General features: G+C 45.5%; 1 protein-coding gene across 1 annotated transcript in view; it reads left to right on the top strand.

The window, feature by feature from the left end:
• The window catches only part of ARHGEF26 (Rho guanine nucleotide exchange factor 26), a 103,250-nt gene that overhangs the window by 17,444 nt on the left and 71,551 nt on the right, over positions 1-14,255 (top strand). The window contains exons 4-5 of the mRNA XM_081300599.1: positions 5,320-5,376; positions 8,445-8,605. Of these exons, the coding sequence (XP_081156725.1) occupies positions 5,320-5,376; positions 8,445-8,605 (218 nt within the window). The remainder of the gene's footprint in view (positions 1-5,319; positions 5,377-8,444; positions 8,606-14,255) is intronic.

Below are 14,255 nucleotides of genomic sequence, written 5' to 3'. Positions count from 1 at the left end.
AAGGGGACTTGATTCAGGGCAAGAGGAGCTGCAGATGATAACTCAGAAGTTTATACCAGCGTTTCAGAGGTCAGTGTGCCGCTGTGGTGAGGAGCTCCGGCCTGGCAGGGCCAGGCAGGCTGGTCTGAGCGGCCGACTTGGCTGTGTCCATATTCTTCACTTGTAACCGGGCACAGTAACACTCTCCTTGCAGGGTTCTGAGGCTCAGAGGCTTGGAAAGAACAGTACTTGGTGCATGGGAAACCCATGGTAGAATGGTAGTGTGGAGGTGAATTCAGGCCAGCAGGAACTCTGGATGGGGATTGGCTATAGGTGGAGCTGGCTGGCGAGGACTGGCTGCAGATGAAGGCTCTAGGTTTGTCACCTCCATCATGCACACAGCCGAGGTTCTCATACGTTTAATTCCTTTCGCATTTGTGGTGTGTGCTCTTGGCTCACATCTGTGTGGCCACCCGGAAGCGCCGGCCTGCTCTGCCTGGCTCACCTTTGTTCTGCTAGGCCTGATGGTGCCTGCTGCAGCCGAGGGCTTGCTGTTTCTTGAAATCCAAGAACTTGGGTAGGGTTGGAGAATTAAGCTGAACAACAGAAGATCAGAGACTTCAGACTCTTCTTAAACAAATGAACCAGGCATGTCACTGGGCATTTTAAATTAATTGTATGAGTTTGTTAAATGTGCCCGTGTTTTCTACCTTTCCTTGGTTCATTCCTATATATATATAAAATACATGATTTTAATGTATTTTTTTTGTGAGTTTACACTTTGTTCTTTGAAAGAATGATGCACCTCCCTATCTTGACCTTGTCTGACCTTTGCGTACACAGCTCTCTGACCCAATGATGTTCTCTGGGAGCGTAGCTTAGGTCACGTGGTGTCTGAGGATCTTTCCCTGTGGATGAAGTGGGGCAAGAGCGAGCCTGTGGGGTCTGATTATAGAGGACCCTATTTCTGGACCCTGACAGATTGTTCATTTTGGGGACGTTAAACAGACTCTCAAATGGTTGCTGTACCCATGTTAATTGCAGTGATAACCTCTAGGTCTTCGGTAACTTAGGGATGAGTCTGATTGTGTTGAGTCTGAAGATGGGTCCGGGGATATAATTTTACTTTGCAGTACCTTCTCCCTGGGGTGAAGAGGTCTCATCATGGAGCATCATCCAGAACTAGCAGCTCATGTTCAGCAAGTGGGTGAACCAGGCACATTGAGAGGGCTTATTTTAAAAGGGTATCCAGTGTGAGTGAGTGCTGTATGGAGCCCGAGTGGTCCTGCATTGTATACAGTGGGTGTCAGTTATAACTGGCTGTGTCTCTGAGTCTGGTTGTTCAGTCTCTGGGGGTCCTCCCATGAATGCTCTTTTCCCAGCTGGTGGGGAATACCAACACCTATCTTCTTGGGGAAGGGCATCAAGTTATGGAGATGCACATGGCCCTGTTCTCCACACAGAAAATGATGATCTGATCCACCAAGAGGTTCTGTTCTTCTCACTCTCCATAGAGATGGGACTGACTCTATGCACAGACAGGCTGGGTGCAGAGGGTGTTGGTATTCTGTGTGGGGCTGAGCTTGGCTTTGTCACCTGTTTCTGTCTGGGCCAGAGAACACTGAGCAGTGTGTGGATCTCCTGACCTGGTTCTCTGCAAGACAAAGAGGCTTAGAGTGACTGGCCGGTGCACTAATGGCGCCTCTGGCTGAGGCTGTCCCTTCCTGGGACAGTCATATGTGAAGCTCAGACTGGCAGATGCCCTAGTGTGGGCTGCTGCCACAGCTGCCATGAACTGGGTCACTCTGAACAACAGAGACTTCCTCCTGCAGTTCTGGAGTCCGAGCACAGTCAAGCTGACTTGGCCCGTGGTGAGGGGCTGTTTTCTGGCTCATACAAAGCTCCTTCCTGCCATGTGTTCACATGGTGGCAGGGCCAGGGGTCTCTGGGGCCTATTTTTATAAAGGCAGTAATCAAGCTGGCCTGGTGGCACACACCTATAATCCCAATGACACAGAAGACTGAGGCAGGAGGATTACAAGTTCACGGCCAGTTTCCTAATTTAGCAAGGCCTTAAGCAACTTAGTGAGACCTGTCTTGAAATAAAAAGGGCTGAAGATGTGGCTCAGTGCTAGAGCACACCGGGATCAATCTCTGGTACCAGCAAAACAAATCAGCAAGCATAAAGGTGCTAATTCCATTTGCTGGGACACTACCTTCATGATCTAATCACCTCCTCAAAGATGCTGTGGCCTAATAATACCACCTAGGGTCTGGGATTTGAATGTGAATTCTGGGAAGACACAAACATTCAGACCATACAACAGGATATCAAGAAGGAAGTTAGCATGAGTTTTAGATGAAGCGTCTTAAAGTTTTTTAACTGTAGTCAGTTGTTAACATCTGTCTTATTTGAATATGCAAAATACATAGGTTTCAAAGATCATGGATGAAAAATTTTAATACTGATTGCAACAGCAAATGTATATCTTACAATTAAGAATTTAGAACTTTGACATCACCAATGAGTTCTCTGCATTCATTCTCTTGAAAAGCCTCAGATATGTCTTCCTATTTTTTAACAGATTAGAATAGTAGTCTGGCAAATTCTGTTCTTTTATTTAAATTAATGTTTAAACGTTGAAGATACTGACATGTGTTCAACTTTGTCTAGAGTCTGCCGTGGCTAGATTAGAACGGCTTGATAGGTTGATTAGATCATGCCAAAGCCAAGGACCCCAAATTGAGTCGAGTTCTTAGAGCTTATAGACTGTTTCTGCAGTTTTACTTGTTGCGGACGTACCTAAATCACCTTACACCAGCAAGGAATAGGAAAGATCAAGTGAGTTGCTTGGGTGGCTGGGTGGTCCTATCTGTATGCAGTTGGAGCTTCCAATATGATTTTTTTGTTTTTGTTTTTCTGAATAGGTCTCAGGGTATGGCCCTTGCTGGCCTCAAGGTCACAGGCATAAGCCTTCCTCCCACCTCAGCCTCTAGAGTAGCTGGGCTTACAGGTGCACACCATCTGCACCGGCTTGTGTGGGAGGCTTGCCCTGTGGCCTCTGGGCTTGTATGGGAGGCCAGTTCATTGTTCAGCAAGCATCAAGGGGAAGAGTTCAGCTTTCAGCTTGGGGATAGGAGGCTCTGTTTGGCCTCAGGTCTGAATCCCATTTTTCAAACACCGTGGACAGTGAATCTCATACTGTGAGCTTATTCTGAAGAATTTTACTTTCTTTCACTTTTGGTACCACAGCAGGCCTGGTAGGAGTTAGAAGCTGGTGTGTTTTTTACTTTTCCACAGAAAACCTGGGGCATGTTAAACTCGACAGTACTTTAGATTCTCTTAGCAAAGACGTGCAAACTGCAGAAAGCATTTGCATTTTAAGACTATGTAGGTGCAAACACTTTTACACACACCTTTAAAAATAATGCATAAGAAGCCTGGGCCTCCAATGGTCCTGACTCAGGTTTACGGAGAAGGTCCCTGTTCCCAGTTGGGAGGTTTCGGAGGGTGTTTCTCAGTTAATAACTCCTGTTCTCTTCTGGCCCTTGCCCTCCTTCCTGCCCTGTCTGTCTCTACTTGACACTGTCCCCTGTGGCTGCCTCCTCCTCTGGCTTTCTCTGCTTTCTGCTCTGTCCCCAAGGCCCCCTTCCAGGACTGTCTTTTTCTCCGGGATCCTCTATCTCCACATTCGCCCCATCCTCTGAAGGCATCTGGCCTGCTCATAACCTGGAGCTCCCAGACACCTGCTCTCAGGGGCCTCAGGAGGACAGAATGAGTCCTCTTTCTTTGTCCTGTGCACAGTGTGGAAGGTCCAGGCCAAGAGGGCAGACGGGGAGGACAGGCCCAGGCAGTGTCCCGGCAGCCAGCCAGGAGGGACTGCTTTGTCATAACCCTCCAGAGCGAACTCCCAGACTCCCCACATATGCTCCAGTTCAGCTGCCAAATCATAATTAAAAAATGCTTCCTGGAGTCTTTTTTTTTTTTTTTTTTTTTTTTTTTTTATGAGGGTCGGTAGTTTTGTGTGGGCTGCTGGGATGTTAGTGGAACTGTGTGGCTGAAGGGGTGTTTTGCAATTTGTCATGTTAGTATTAAAGATGGTGACGGTTGTGTACACTAGTGCTTTACCTTCTGCAAATGACTTCTCCCCGAAAATATCAACTACTTGAGCTCTGGGTCCCCCTGACTTTGGATGGGGGGACCAGACTCTTATCCCCCAGCACAGGGCTGGTGCCTGGCAGGTGTCTGAGCCCAGGTGCTTCATCTTCCTCTCCTGAAGAGTTTCAGGAATGAGCTACATCTGGACGGAGATGTCAGTGGCTCGGAAGTCCTTGCTGTGACCTCACCTGTGGATCTTGTGGACACGGTGCCTGCAGGTCCCTGTGCCAAAGTTGTGTCAAGCAGGAAATCCTGTGCAGTCCCCACCGGGGTCAGCAAAGGCAGCTCTGTAGGGTTTCATTCTGTTTGTCAGCCTCCCCCCTTATTAAGTGTGTGTGGAAGGCTTTTGCCATGAATTCCTGCTGACAGGTTGACCCAGGGTCAGGATGGAGGGTGAGGCTGAGGACATTCCATGATACGTGTGGACAAAAAAAATAACAAATGGAAAATTTGCTGGGGGGTAAGAGTGTGGCTTCCGACCCAAAGTCAGGGGGGACCCAGAGCTGGCACGAAAAGGGGTCTTGGTGCTGGTACCTCACCAGAGATGGGTGTTATCCTGAGAGCAGGGACCTCGGGCCCTCAGCCTAGGGCTGGCAGGCCTGGATGCAGACCCTGTCTGCTCCTGTCAGCTGTGGATTCAGTTCATGCCCAGAGCAGCTGCTCATTTTCTATCTGATTTTCTAATTTATGATTTGGGAGATTAATTTGATAACTTATTTTAGAAATATCCAGAACTAAGAGTGGAACAAAAATGCTCAACCTGAAAGAATTGTGTTGTACATACTTTTTAGTGCTGAACAGTGCACATTTATTATTGTGACTAAATTCTGAGGATTTGAGAGCTCCTAATTTGACGTTGTGCAGATTTTTTTTTTTTTTTTTTTTTTTTTTTTTTTTTGATGCTGGTGATTGAAACAAGGAACACTTAACCACAGAGCCACATCCCCAGGCCTTTTTATTTTGAGACAGGGTCATGCTAAATTGCTTAGGGCCTCACCAAGTGGATGGGGCTGGCTGGGAACTTGCAGTCTTCCTGCTTCAGCCTCCTGAGTTGCTGGGGTTACAGGTCTGCACCACCACACCTAGCTGCAGAATGGATTTTTGAGGGCAGAGTTATGCTTTATGTAATAAAGAAATTGTCAAAGTAAATGAGTTCAACTCTATTTTGCTTTCTCTCCTAGGTAAAAAGAAATGGGTTGTCCCAGACAGTCAGCCAGGAAGAAAGAAAGAGACAAGAGGTACGCTTCCGGAACAGGTGCTTGAGCTGGGGCATGGGGGGTGGTTCCTGTGCACTGGGTGGTATTATCCTCTGAAAACACGTTTGTTTGTTTTTTCTTTGTTTTACAAAAACAACATGTGGCCATTGTTAGCTACCCACACAGAGCCCTCCTAAAAGAAAAGTTTTATGTATTTTAACACCATTTGCCTTTAAGCAACAAAGTACCTAGTCTAGGAGTTTAAAGTGGAAGAAATATTTTGAAAAATGGAATAGTCTAGAATTGACAGGCAGGTTGGTGGAAACACTGGCGAGGTCTGAATGAAGAGTACACGCTGATCTGTAGACAAAGAGATCCTGGGTGTTAATGTCAGCAGGGGAAGGCTTATGTGAGGCTCTGAACTCTCTGGCAGTTTTCTGTAACTCAAAAAGAACAACAGAATACAAAGCTTATTCAATGAAAACTAAGATAATAGGGTTTTACAACTTGAAGTTTAAATCAGTGCAGCTTAAAAAAAAAGAAAACTGCTCATTGTGGTAATACTGTGACATTCTTAAGAATGCCATTCCTCTGTCTCAGGCGTATTTGTGTGTACACATACAGGTGTGAACACAGACTCATTCGTCCAAAGACACAGGGTGTCCTTTCTTATTTCACTGGAATAAAATAAAGCCAAAGAAAAGTCCAATGTATTGACTATTTAAGCTTAAAGAAAGCGGACCAGAGTACAGAACTTCCGTGTACCCACCACTGAGAATCAACAAATGTATTACATTTAAAAATTTTCTTTATATTTCTTAAAAGAAAATAAAACTTTTGATAAAATAGAAGTCCTGCATTCTCTTGATAACCCCATTCCCTTTGTCTCCCCAGAGACAACTATCATGAATTATTGCATAATTTTCCAACCAATCTGTGTTTTAAAATCATGCATTACATGTACATTTATGAGTACTCATTTTGAAAAATGTCTATAAATGATATGAAATCTGTACATATTTTTCAGTTACTTGCGTTTTACACTTAACATTGTTTTTGAGAATTATTTGTTAATGTATATTAATCTGAATCATTCATTCTGGCTACTATGTAGTATTTGACTCTGGGAATACCACCTTTTCAAAATTTTATCTATTTTCCTAATGATGGACAAATGGGTGTTACAGACTTTCCCCCTCTCTTGTTAACATGTGCCATAAGGAGTTTCTCCCACCTAGTAGACAAATTGAAGAGCTTCTCCAAAGCCCTGATTCCATTAGAACCTTCTTTGTCTTTTAAATCTTATACATTTGACTTTATCTATTTCTATTATAATCTGAAAATGTCTGTTCGGATTTATGACATAAAAAAGTAATGACAGCTGGTTTGGTGGCCATGCCTGTAATCCCAGCTATTCAGATGCCTGAGGCAGAATTGCAAGTTGGAAGCCAGCCTCAGTAACTTGGTGAGACCCTCTCTCAAAATAAAATGTGCTGGGGATGAAGCTCAGTGGTAGAGCACCCAGTCAGTCCCTAGCACCACTGCCACCAAAACAAGAGAAAATAACATACACACACACACACAGACACACACACACACACACACATAGCAACAGGAAAACCCCAATAGTCCCAAACCTAACTTTATGGGTTTCTTTCATATTCTAAATAGGTATTTTTAGTAGGTGTAACTTAATTGGCTAGTTACACTTGGTTGCAAGATATTTTTGCGATTATTGCATTAACTTTATTAAGCTAGTGCTTTTCCCCTTTGCTGGGATCTATTCTGTGTAGTTGATTATATGTTTTTGCTTCAGTCTTTGTGTTTTGGATCTGACTGCACAATCCTTTGCTGTTGATAGTGTCTGAAGTCGTTCTGAGCACCATATCCAGCCATTGTTTTTGGCCAGGAAGGGAATTTTCTTTAGTGCCTTATAGTTCTTGGGAATAATTGTATTGATGGAGTAGTGATGTAATAGATAGGTTAAGTGATGTTATTACTCTTAAGACAGTAACATCACTTCATTTCCCAGAGCACAGCCTGGGCTCCACCAGCACACTCAAGTAAGATCTAAGGCTCTGAGGCCTTGTTGGATGCTCAAGAGGGAGGTGAACACCAAGATTAGCCCAGGAACCTATGTGCACACTGCGGCCTGGGCTGCCAGCTCCCACCCTACCCCCAGGCCATACTCCTTGGGACAGGGGCCTGAGGGGAGGGGGCTAGAGGTGAGGGTGGTCAGGTTGCTAGGAAGGACACTGGTCTCTAGCCTGCAGGATGTTCACAGTCCCTCTAAGGAGGACCTCCCCCTGTGTCATGGACCTTGGAGGCTCTGTGATTGACCCTGCGGAGGAGCTGCTGGATTCCTCCACAGGGTGTTGTTGAATATGCACAGGTGGGGTTGGCATGTCCATCACCCACACTTATCAGGAAAACCAGAGCGTGCCTGACACCAAGAGTTCTGCAGAGAGTCCTTTGCTCCTTCTTGAGACAGTGAGGAGAGTAGAAAGAGTGGGTGGCTTGTTGAACAGAGTTACTCTCAATTATGTGAGTTTGTATGAAAGAATTCCTGTGGCTGATAAGAACCTTTTGAAGATAGGTCCAGTCATGCTGGAATATTTGCTATTGTTATTGACTAGTTTTTTATTTTTAAAATATCAATTAAAAATTAAAAAAAAAAATAAGGGAGAGAAAGAGCACACACTGAGGGGAAGGGAAGGGAGGGGAGGGATGTGGAGGAAGGGATTTCTGAATCCCAAGGGATAGCCATAAATTCTTCCTGTCCCTGAAACAGCATGCTTTGAAAGCAGTGCTGGAGGGGATGACCCCAAGGTTAATTAATGTCCCACTGAGATTTTATGACACCCTGGCTTCCTCCCGGATTCCAGCCTCTACAGAGGCATGGCCTCAGGGTACAGTCTCTCCTGATTCCCACTGTGCACAGAGGCTGTCTCAGGATTTGGGTATTTGGACCTTACAGAAAGACAGGACTGGAACCTGCTGTCTTTTTTGTGCATTTTAAGACATCAGGCCATTCTTACAGCAGGACAAAAAGCTATATTTGTCCTTCAGTTAAACTAATTAGTAAAATAGTTCTTTTTCACTCTTACCAGGCCATCTTTGAAGTCATATCCTCCGAACATTCGTATTTACTCAGCTTGGAGATCTTGATACGAATGTTTAAAAATTCTAAAGAACTGAGCGATACGATGACGAAGACCGAGAGACACCACCTCTTCTCCAACATCACAGACGTGTGTGAGGCCAGCAAAAAGTGAGTGTGCTTCCCTTGGCACTGCAGGCCAGGCATGGCTGGCCTGTGGACGCCCTGTGCCTCAGAAGGCGTCCTGTGTACCCTTGGCTCCTGCCATAGGCCTCTGTCCCTGTTCCTTGAACGGGTTTTAAGCCGTGTTTCCGGTGGCTGGTGGGTAGACAGATTCCCAGCAGGCAGCCGCGAGGGTCCCTTCACTCCTGTCTCCCCACATCGGTTGCCTCTGCCCCTTCTGATCACATAGACAGTCTTGGTTTGTTGCCAGTAGGAGCTCTTGTATTTTAGAAATAAAGAAAGAGTAGACTCACGCTTCCTTCCTCTGTGGGCTTGTCTGGCTACAATGGAACATTATTTTAGTTTTATTTTATTTAATTTTTTGCTTTACTTTCTGTCATGAAAAGTAGATGAAGTTGCATGATTTTCACACTCTCAAAGCTATGAGCTTAAGAATTTTCCATATTTGCTTATCTTTTCTTTTTGGTTAAGTATTTCCAAGTTTACAGAGAGTGTTTTATTTATAACTACTTCAGTATTTAAGAACATTTTTTTGCATAAATTAGAGTATTATGATCATACCCATCATTGCTCATTTTTCACTTATTTTATTCTTTTTTTAAAATATAAATAATAGGTTCACATGCCTTAAAAATCCATAATAGACAAGGCTCTCCAGTCAGATGTCCCTCCTGTGCTGTGGTTCCCTGGCCACCTGAGAGAGAAGAAAAGTACCACTCTTTTGGTGCATGGTTTTAGAACTCGTTTATGATTCTTTATGGAAATGTCTTTTTGCCTTCTGTTTGCTTAAATCATATCGCACTATAAACGTGTTCCACTGCTTACTTTTTTCACCTGAATCTTGGAGATCATTACGTATCTACGCTAGAATTTCTCTATCCATTTCCACCGTTTTCCCTTCCAAGTTTTATTGGTCCTGCAACACTTCCCAGAAGCACGTGACGTGGGGCTGGCGATCATCGTCAGCTCTGTTAATTCATTGCACTAATGCTTTCTAATTTATTATCTGATTAAATGTTGATGTCATCTAATTTATTGCTCCTTACTCTTTTACTAGCTGGACTATTTCTGTAAAGAACAATGCACATCTACCTAATGTTCCTAGGGGGAAAATTCAAGTTATATATTTATTGATCCTTCTCCACTTTTACCCTAGCAATCTTGGATCATGTTCTTGCTGTCTGGAGCTTTAGGAGCTAGAGGATCATGCTTTCACTTCTTCCCTCTGGCCTGGAATTGGCCATCTTCCCTGGTGTCTTGGTGTGAAATAGTGTTTTAAGACTTCAAGGGAGTGCCCCAGGTGCTCAGTGTTGAGTGGTTTTCCACTTTTTTGTACATAGCCAGAGACAGGTGTTCCTTCCTGGCAGATGTGAGGGTTCCCCAGGTGGAGTGTGGGGACAGCTGTTCCTTCCCAGTAGATGTAAGTGTGACTCTGCCTTTAGAAGTGGGTTAAACTCTGTCCCTCCCACCCACTTTCTGGGTTTTAGGATATCTTTGGTTTCACTATTACAAGGTTCCTGCTTTGTTCTTCCATCATTGTGCATTGTTATTATTTTGTCTTAGGGGTGGTTTCCTAGAAGTGGAATTGCTAGATGTAAGTGTAAAGGCATATAACAGTTTATTATTTTTTGTAAATTTCTGCTCATCACAGTAGTGCCATTTTGCAGGGCTCTGGAGCAGACAAGCACCTCCTTCCCACAGCCTTTCCAGCAGAGAATGCCAAGAGAACTCTAGGTTTTTGTCAACTTAATGGGCAAGAAAGATTGTCTGAGTAAAGTTTTAGTTTGTATTTCTCTTACAAGTTTTTCAGGTAAATAAGAGCCATCTGAGATATTTTCAGTAATTATTAGCAGTGCTGTTATTTCTCTGTGATGTTGAAATTAATTAGAATTTGAGGGAAGTACTTACATCACCAAAAACAGGGAAAGGAAGGAGTTTTCTTCTTGCTGAAACCCAAGAATATTTTTGAGTCTGGCTCAGCAGTTGGATATGCACAGTCAACTTAGCGAATCCCAGGGAATCACTTGCTTAACTAGGAGAGGCAAATGTATTAGCATTCTCCTGCTCAGAAAGAGAGAGGCCAGTTCAGGCATCTTGTGTGAGAAGTTGACAGAATCACGCAGCAAGTGGAAATGATGAAGGTAACTTGAATCCATCAGACACCAAAGCATTAAAGTGCAAGGTACTCCCTTAAGCTTGAAGGGCGTGTGCCTGTGCCTTCATTTGTTTGGTGATGATTTATTTGGTATGGGGTGCTTATGATTTCTTGCAAGCTTTGCGTGACAGCCTTTGCAACAGAGTGTGCCGAGGCAGCTTGCTAGTGAGCCGGGCTCTTGGAGTCTCAGGAGGAATTACAAGGGTTGTAGCATATGCACGCAAGCCAGCTGGCCATGGGGTTAGGTTCTGCCACCAGCATCACCCTGGAGCAGCCTAGGGTGATGCCGCTTCACCATAGCTGTGGGGTCACGAGGCCATGAGAGTGGGTCAGCTCCCCTGTATTCTCATGGGACACTTCCTATGCTCAGTCCACTGTGGCCCCGGAGAGTCAAGCAGTGCATGTCAGTGTGAGCTGGTGGTCAGGAAGCAGGTGGACCGTCACTCCTAGTGGGTGAAAAAACAAGGGTAGGAGATTCGAGAAGGACTGGGAAATGTACAATGATGATTTGTGTCACGTATATCTACATAACAAACAATTATACAACCAATAAAAATATTTAGAGGATTATTTAACCCATTTTATCCCATCACCCCTGATGTGAACACCTGTAATAACTCAAACTGAGAAACAAATATACCACTTGTTTTAACTGTGAAATAATATTTAAATATTTATCACATTCACAGAATCGAAAACTTGGGGCTTAATGGATTAATAATATGATAAAATTTTCATGTTTCAGATTATATAGCAGATCCAAAGAGTGGATTTTAAATTGCATTAGATTTTTAATAATGGGGAAGGCAACTTCTCAGAACATAAAGGTTGATAGAATTGTGAATCTTTTAAATTTCTTCATGTTTTTCTGTAATCTCAGCATGTACAATACATACGGTGTTTACGCAGAAAAGGAAAAATAGTGAGAGATGGGAGCCAAGACAAAAACAGGGGAGGAAGCTGGACAGGTCAGTGCCTGACAAATCACAACAGGTTAATCCTGAATTTCGTCGTCGTGCTTAAACCGTTGATTAAATTCTGTGTTAATTTTAATCATTTGCAAAATTCAGATCCTTCGTGATTTTATTGAAAAGTTTTCATTAACATTGTAGCTTATAGTAAACAGCTGGTTTGAACTGGAGAAGAGGGTGGGATCAGGGAGGGGAGGGTCAGGGGTGTAGGGGAGGGCGAGGGCCGTGGTGTGTTCTGTGTGTGAGCCAGTCGACCACAGCGGAACCCTTGTTCTTTGTGATTAACATGCACTAATAAAAAAAACGCCAACTTCTCAGCCTCCATTAAAGGAGAAAGACTGAGATACCCTCATCCTTGACATTTTCGCTTGAACTGCTGCAGCGTTTGAGTGGGTGACGTGTGCCCGAGTGAAGTGTGACTGTCACATGACACCCAGGCTCTGAGGTGACTGACAGCACTGCAGCTGGTGTGATCCACCTTGAGGCGCTGGTTCCCTTGCAGTCCCACACAGCCTTCGCCACATTCAGAGCTCACTCCATGGTGCTCTGCCTACTGGTGGGACTTCAAGGACTTCAAGGTGTTCCCTAATATTAGTTTGCCACCAGAGGAGACTGTCTAGTCCCGAGGAAATGTGAATTAAAAATCCCCCAGAAGCACGTGATCAGTGTCTGCGGTGATACCAGGAGCCGGGTTCAGCCGTGCTGTTGGTGATCACAGCCGGGCTGCCCGGGTTGCTCCTCTCTCACCTGGGAGAGGTTGGCTGCAGGTGAAGATGGCATGTTGAGTGGAGGTGGAGGTCAGAACAACCTCGAGAGCCAGGTTCACGGTGTGGTCTGTGCCCTTTGTCGAGGTCCCCGTTCTTCACTGTTGCCAGTGATTAACACCAGGAGGCCCTTCTGTGTGAGCTGACATGGCCTGAAAACAGGCAGGAAGGGACAAAGTCCACTCAGATACTGGCTGATGCTGTTCATCAGGTGTGTCCCTCCCATGTGGTCAGCACTCTGAGCCTCTTCCTCTGCAGGCTCCTAGGTTGCAGAGCATGTTAGCTGGTCCTGTCTGTCCCGCAGCTGGAGGTCATCTGGGCCAGGGGTGGCTGGGGGAGGATCCTGGCCTGTGTGCAGAGGCACCCTAGCACGGGGCTCTTCCCCCCAAAATGGGCAAGTTTGGGTCTCACTGGAGATTTTGGATGTAGGGCCCTTGGGGAGCCTGGGGGAGGCCTTTGTGTGTCTGAGGAGTTTCCAGTCTTGGCTGAGGAACCTCAGCATTGTTGATGTGGAGCCTTGTAGATGCTAGGTAGGGGCTGGTGTGGCTGCACTGGGGAGAGCAGAGTGGGGTTACTGTGGAGGGATTGAGGATGACGAGACTGGAGGCAGTCGCAGTGGAGGGCCGGGGGGAGGACTCCAGATACTTAGACCTGGACTCGCTTGCACCAGGTGGGAAAGGCAGGGGTCAGCTTCCCTTGAGGTCTCTGCCCAGTTGACTGGTGAGGTTGTGTTAGCCAGGATGGAGGAGGAGGAGGTTGGGGCTTTGCAGGGAAGATAAGGGAATCACTGGGGGCATGCTAAGTTCTAGTGACTAGAGTGAGAGGGGGAGATATCTAGATGAACAGAGAAAAACGGAAGAGAACTCTAGAAAGGGCTGCAGTAGTGATGCAGATTGGAGCCCCTGGGGTGGCTCTCTCGCTGTGGGTTTAAATGAGATATTAGATGAAGTAGCAGTGTTTAACTGGTGGTGGTTTTAACCCCCAGGGCTATTCAGAAATGTGCTTTTTGGTTCCCCCGGTGACTTGGGGGCTCTGCTGGCATTAGTCAGTGAGGGCTGGGGTCCCAGGGTTCTACAGTTGGTGGAAGTCCCAGGCAAACATGAGTGGTCCCTTCCAGATTCCTGTAGTGCCCTTGAAATGAACAGGGGGAGTAAAGAGAAGGCCAAGGTCAAGGTTTGGGCATGGAAGCATCTCAGGAGCCTTGAGTTGGGACAGAAGTACAGTAACTAGGGTAAGTGGCCCTTTCTGCAGTCCCTTGGTGGTAGGGTTTGCCTCGCCTCCTGTAGCCTTGGTGCTGGGGCCTGGCAACTGTTTACATTCTGCTGTCTTTAATAGGTGTCTATGGAGACATCACCTACTGATCCTGCCCACGTTCCCTCCCAGGGAGGGTGCCATTCTTTTTAAGAAATACTTTTATTCGTGTGTCATAGTTATACATTAATTGTGGGGTTCCTTGGGACATGCCCATGCATAAACTAGAACTGGCCCCATCAGCATCTAGTATGTCCCTCCTCACTCTTCTGTTCCGGTCCTCTACTCTACCGCTCTTTCTTCTTTTTATTGTTTTTAATCAGTGCTTTATAGAGACACATGGAGGTGGCAGTCACCATGGTGTGTTCATATGTGTACGGAGCATGATTTGCTCAGTTTCATTCCATTCTTCCTCCTTTTCCCTTTGTCACCTGTCCCCCATCCCTTTTCTCTGCTCCACTGATCTCCCTTCTATTTTCCTGAGATTCCCTCCAACT

Source organism: Spermophilus citellus (genome assembly GCF_964194105.1).
Source record: "Spermophilus citellus genome assembly, chromosome: 7".
Lineage (NCBI taxonomy): Eukaryota > Metazoa > Chordata > Mammalia > Rodentia > Sciuridae > Spermophilus > Spermophilus citellus.
The sequence above is the reverse complement of the archived record's forward strand: the minus strand, read 5'-3'. Positions and strand labels throughout refer to the sequence as shown.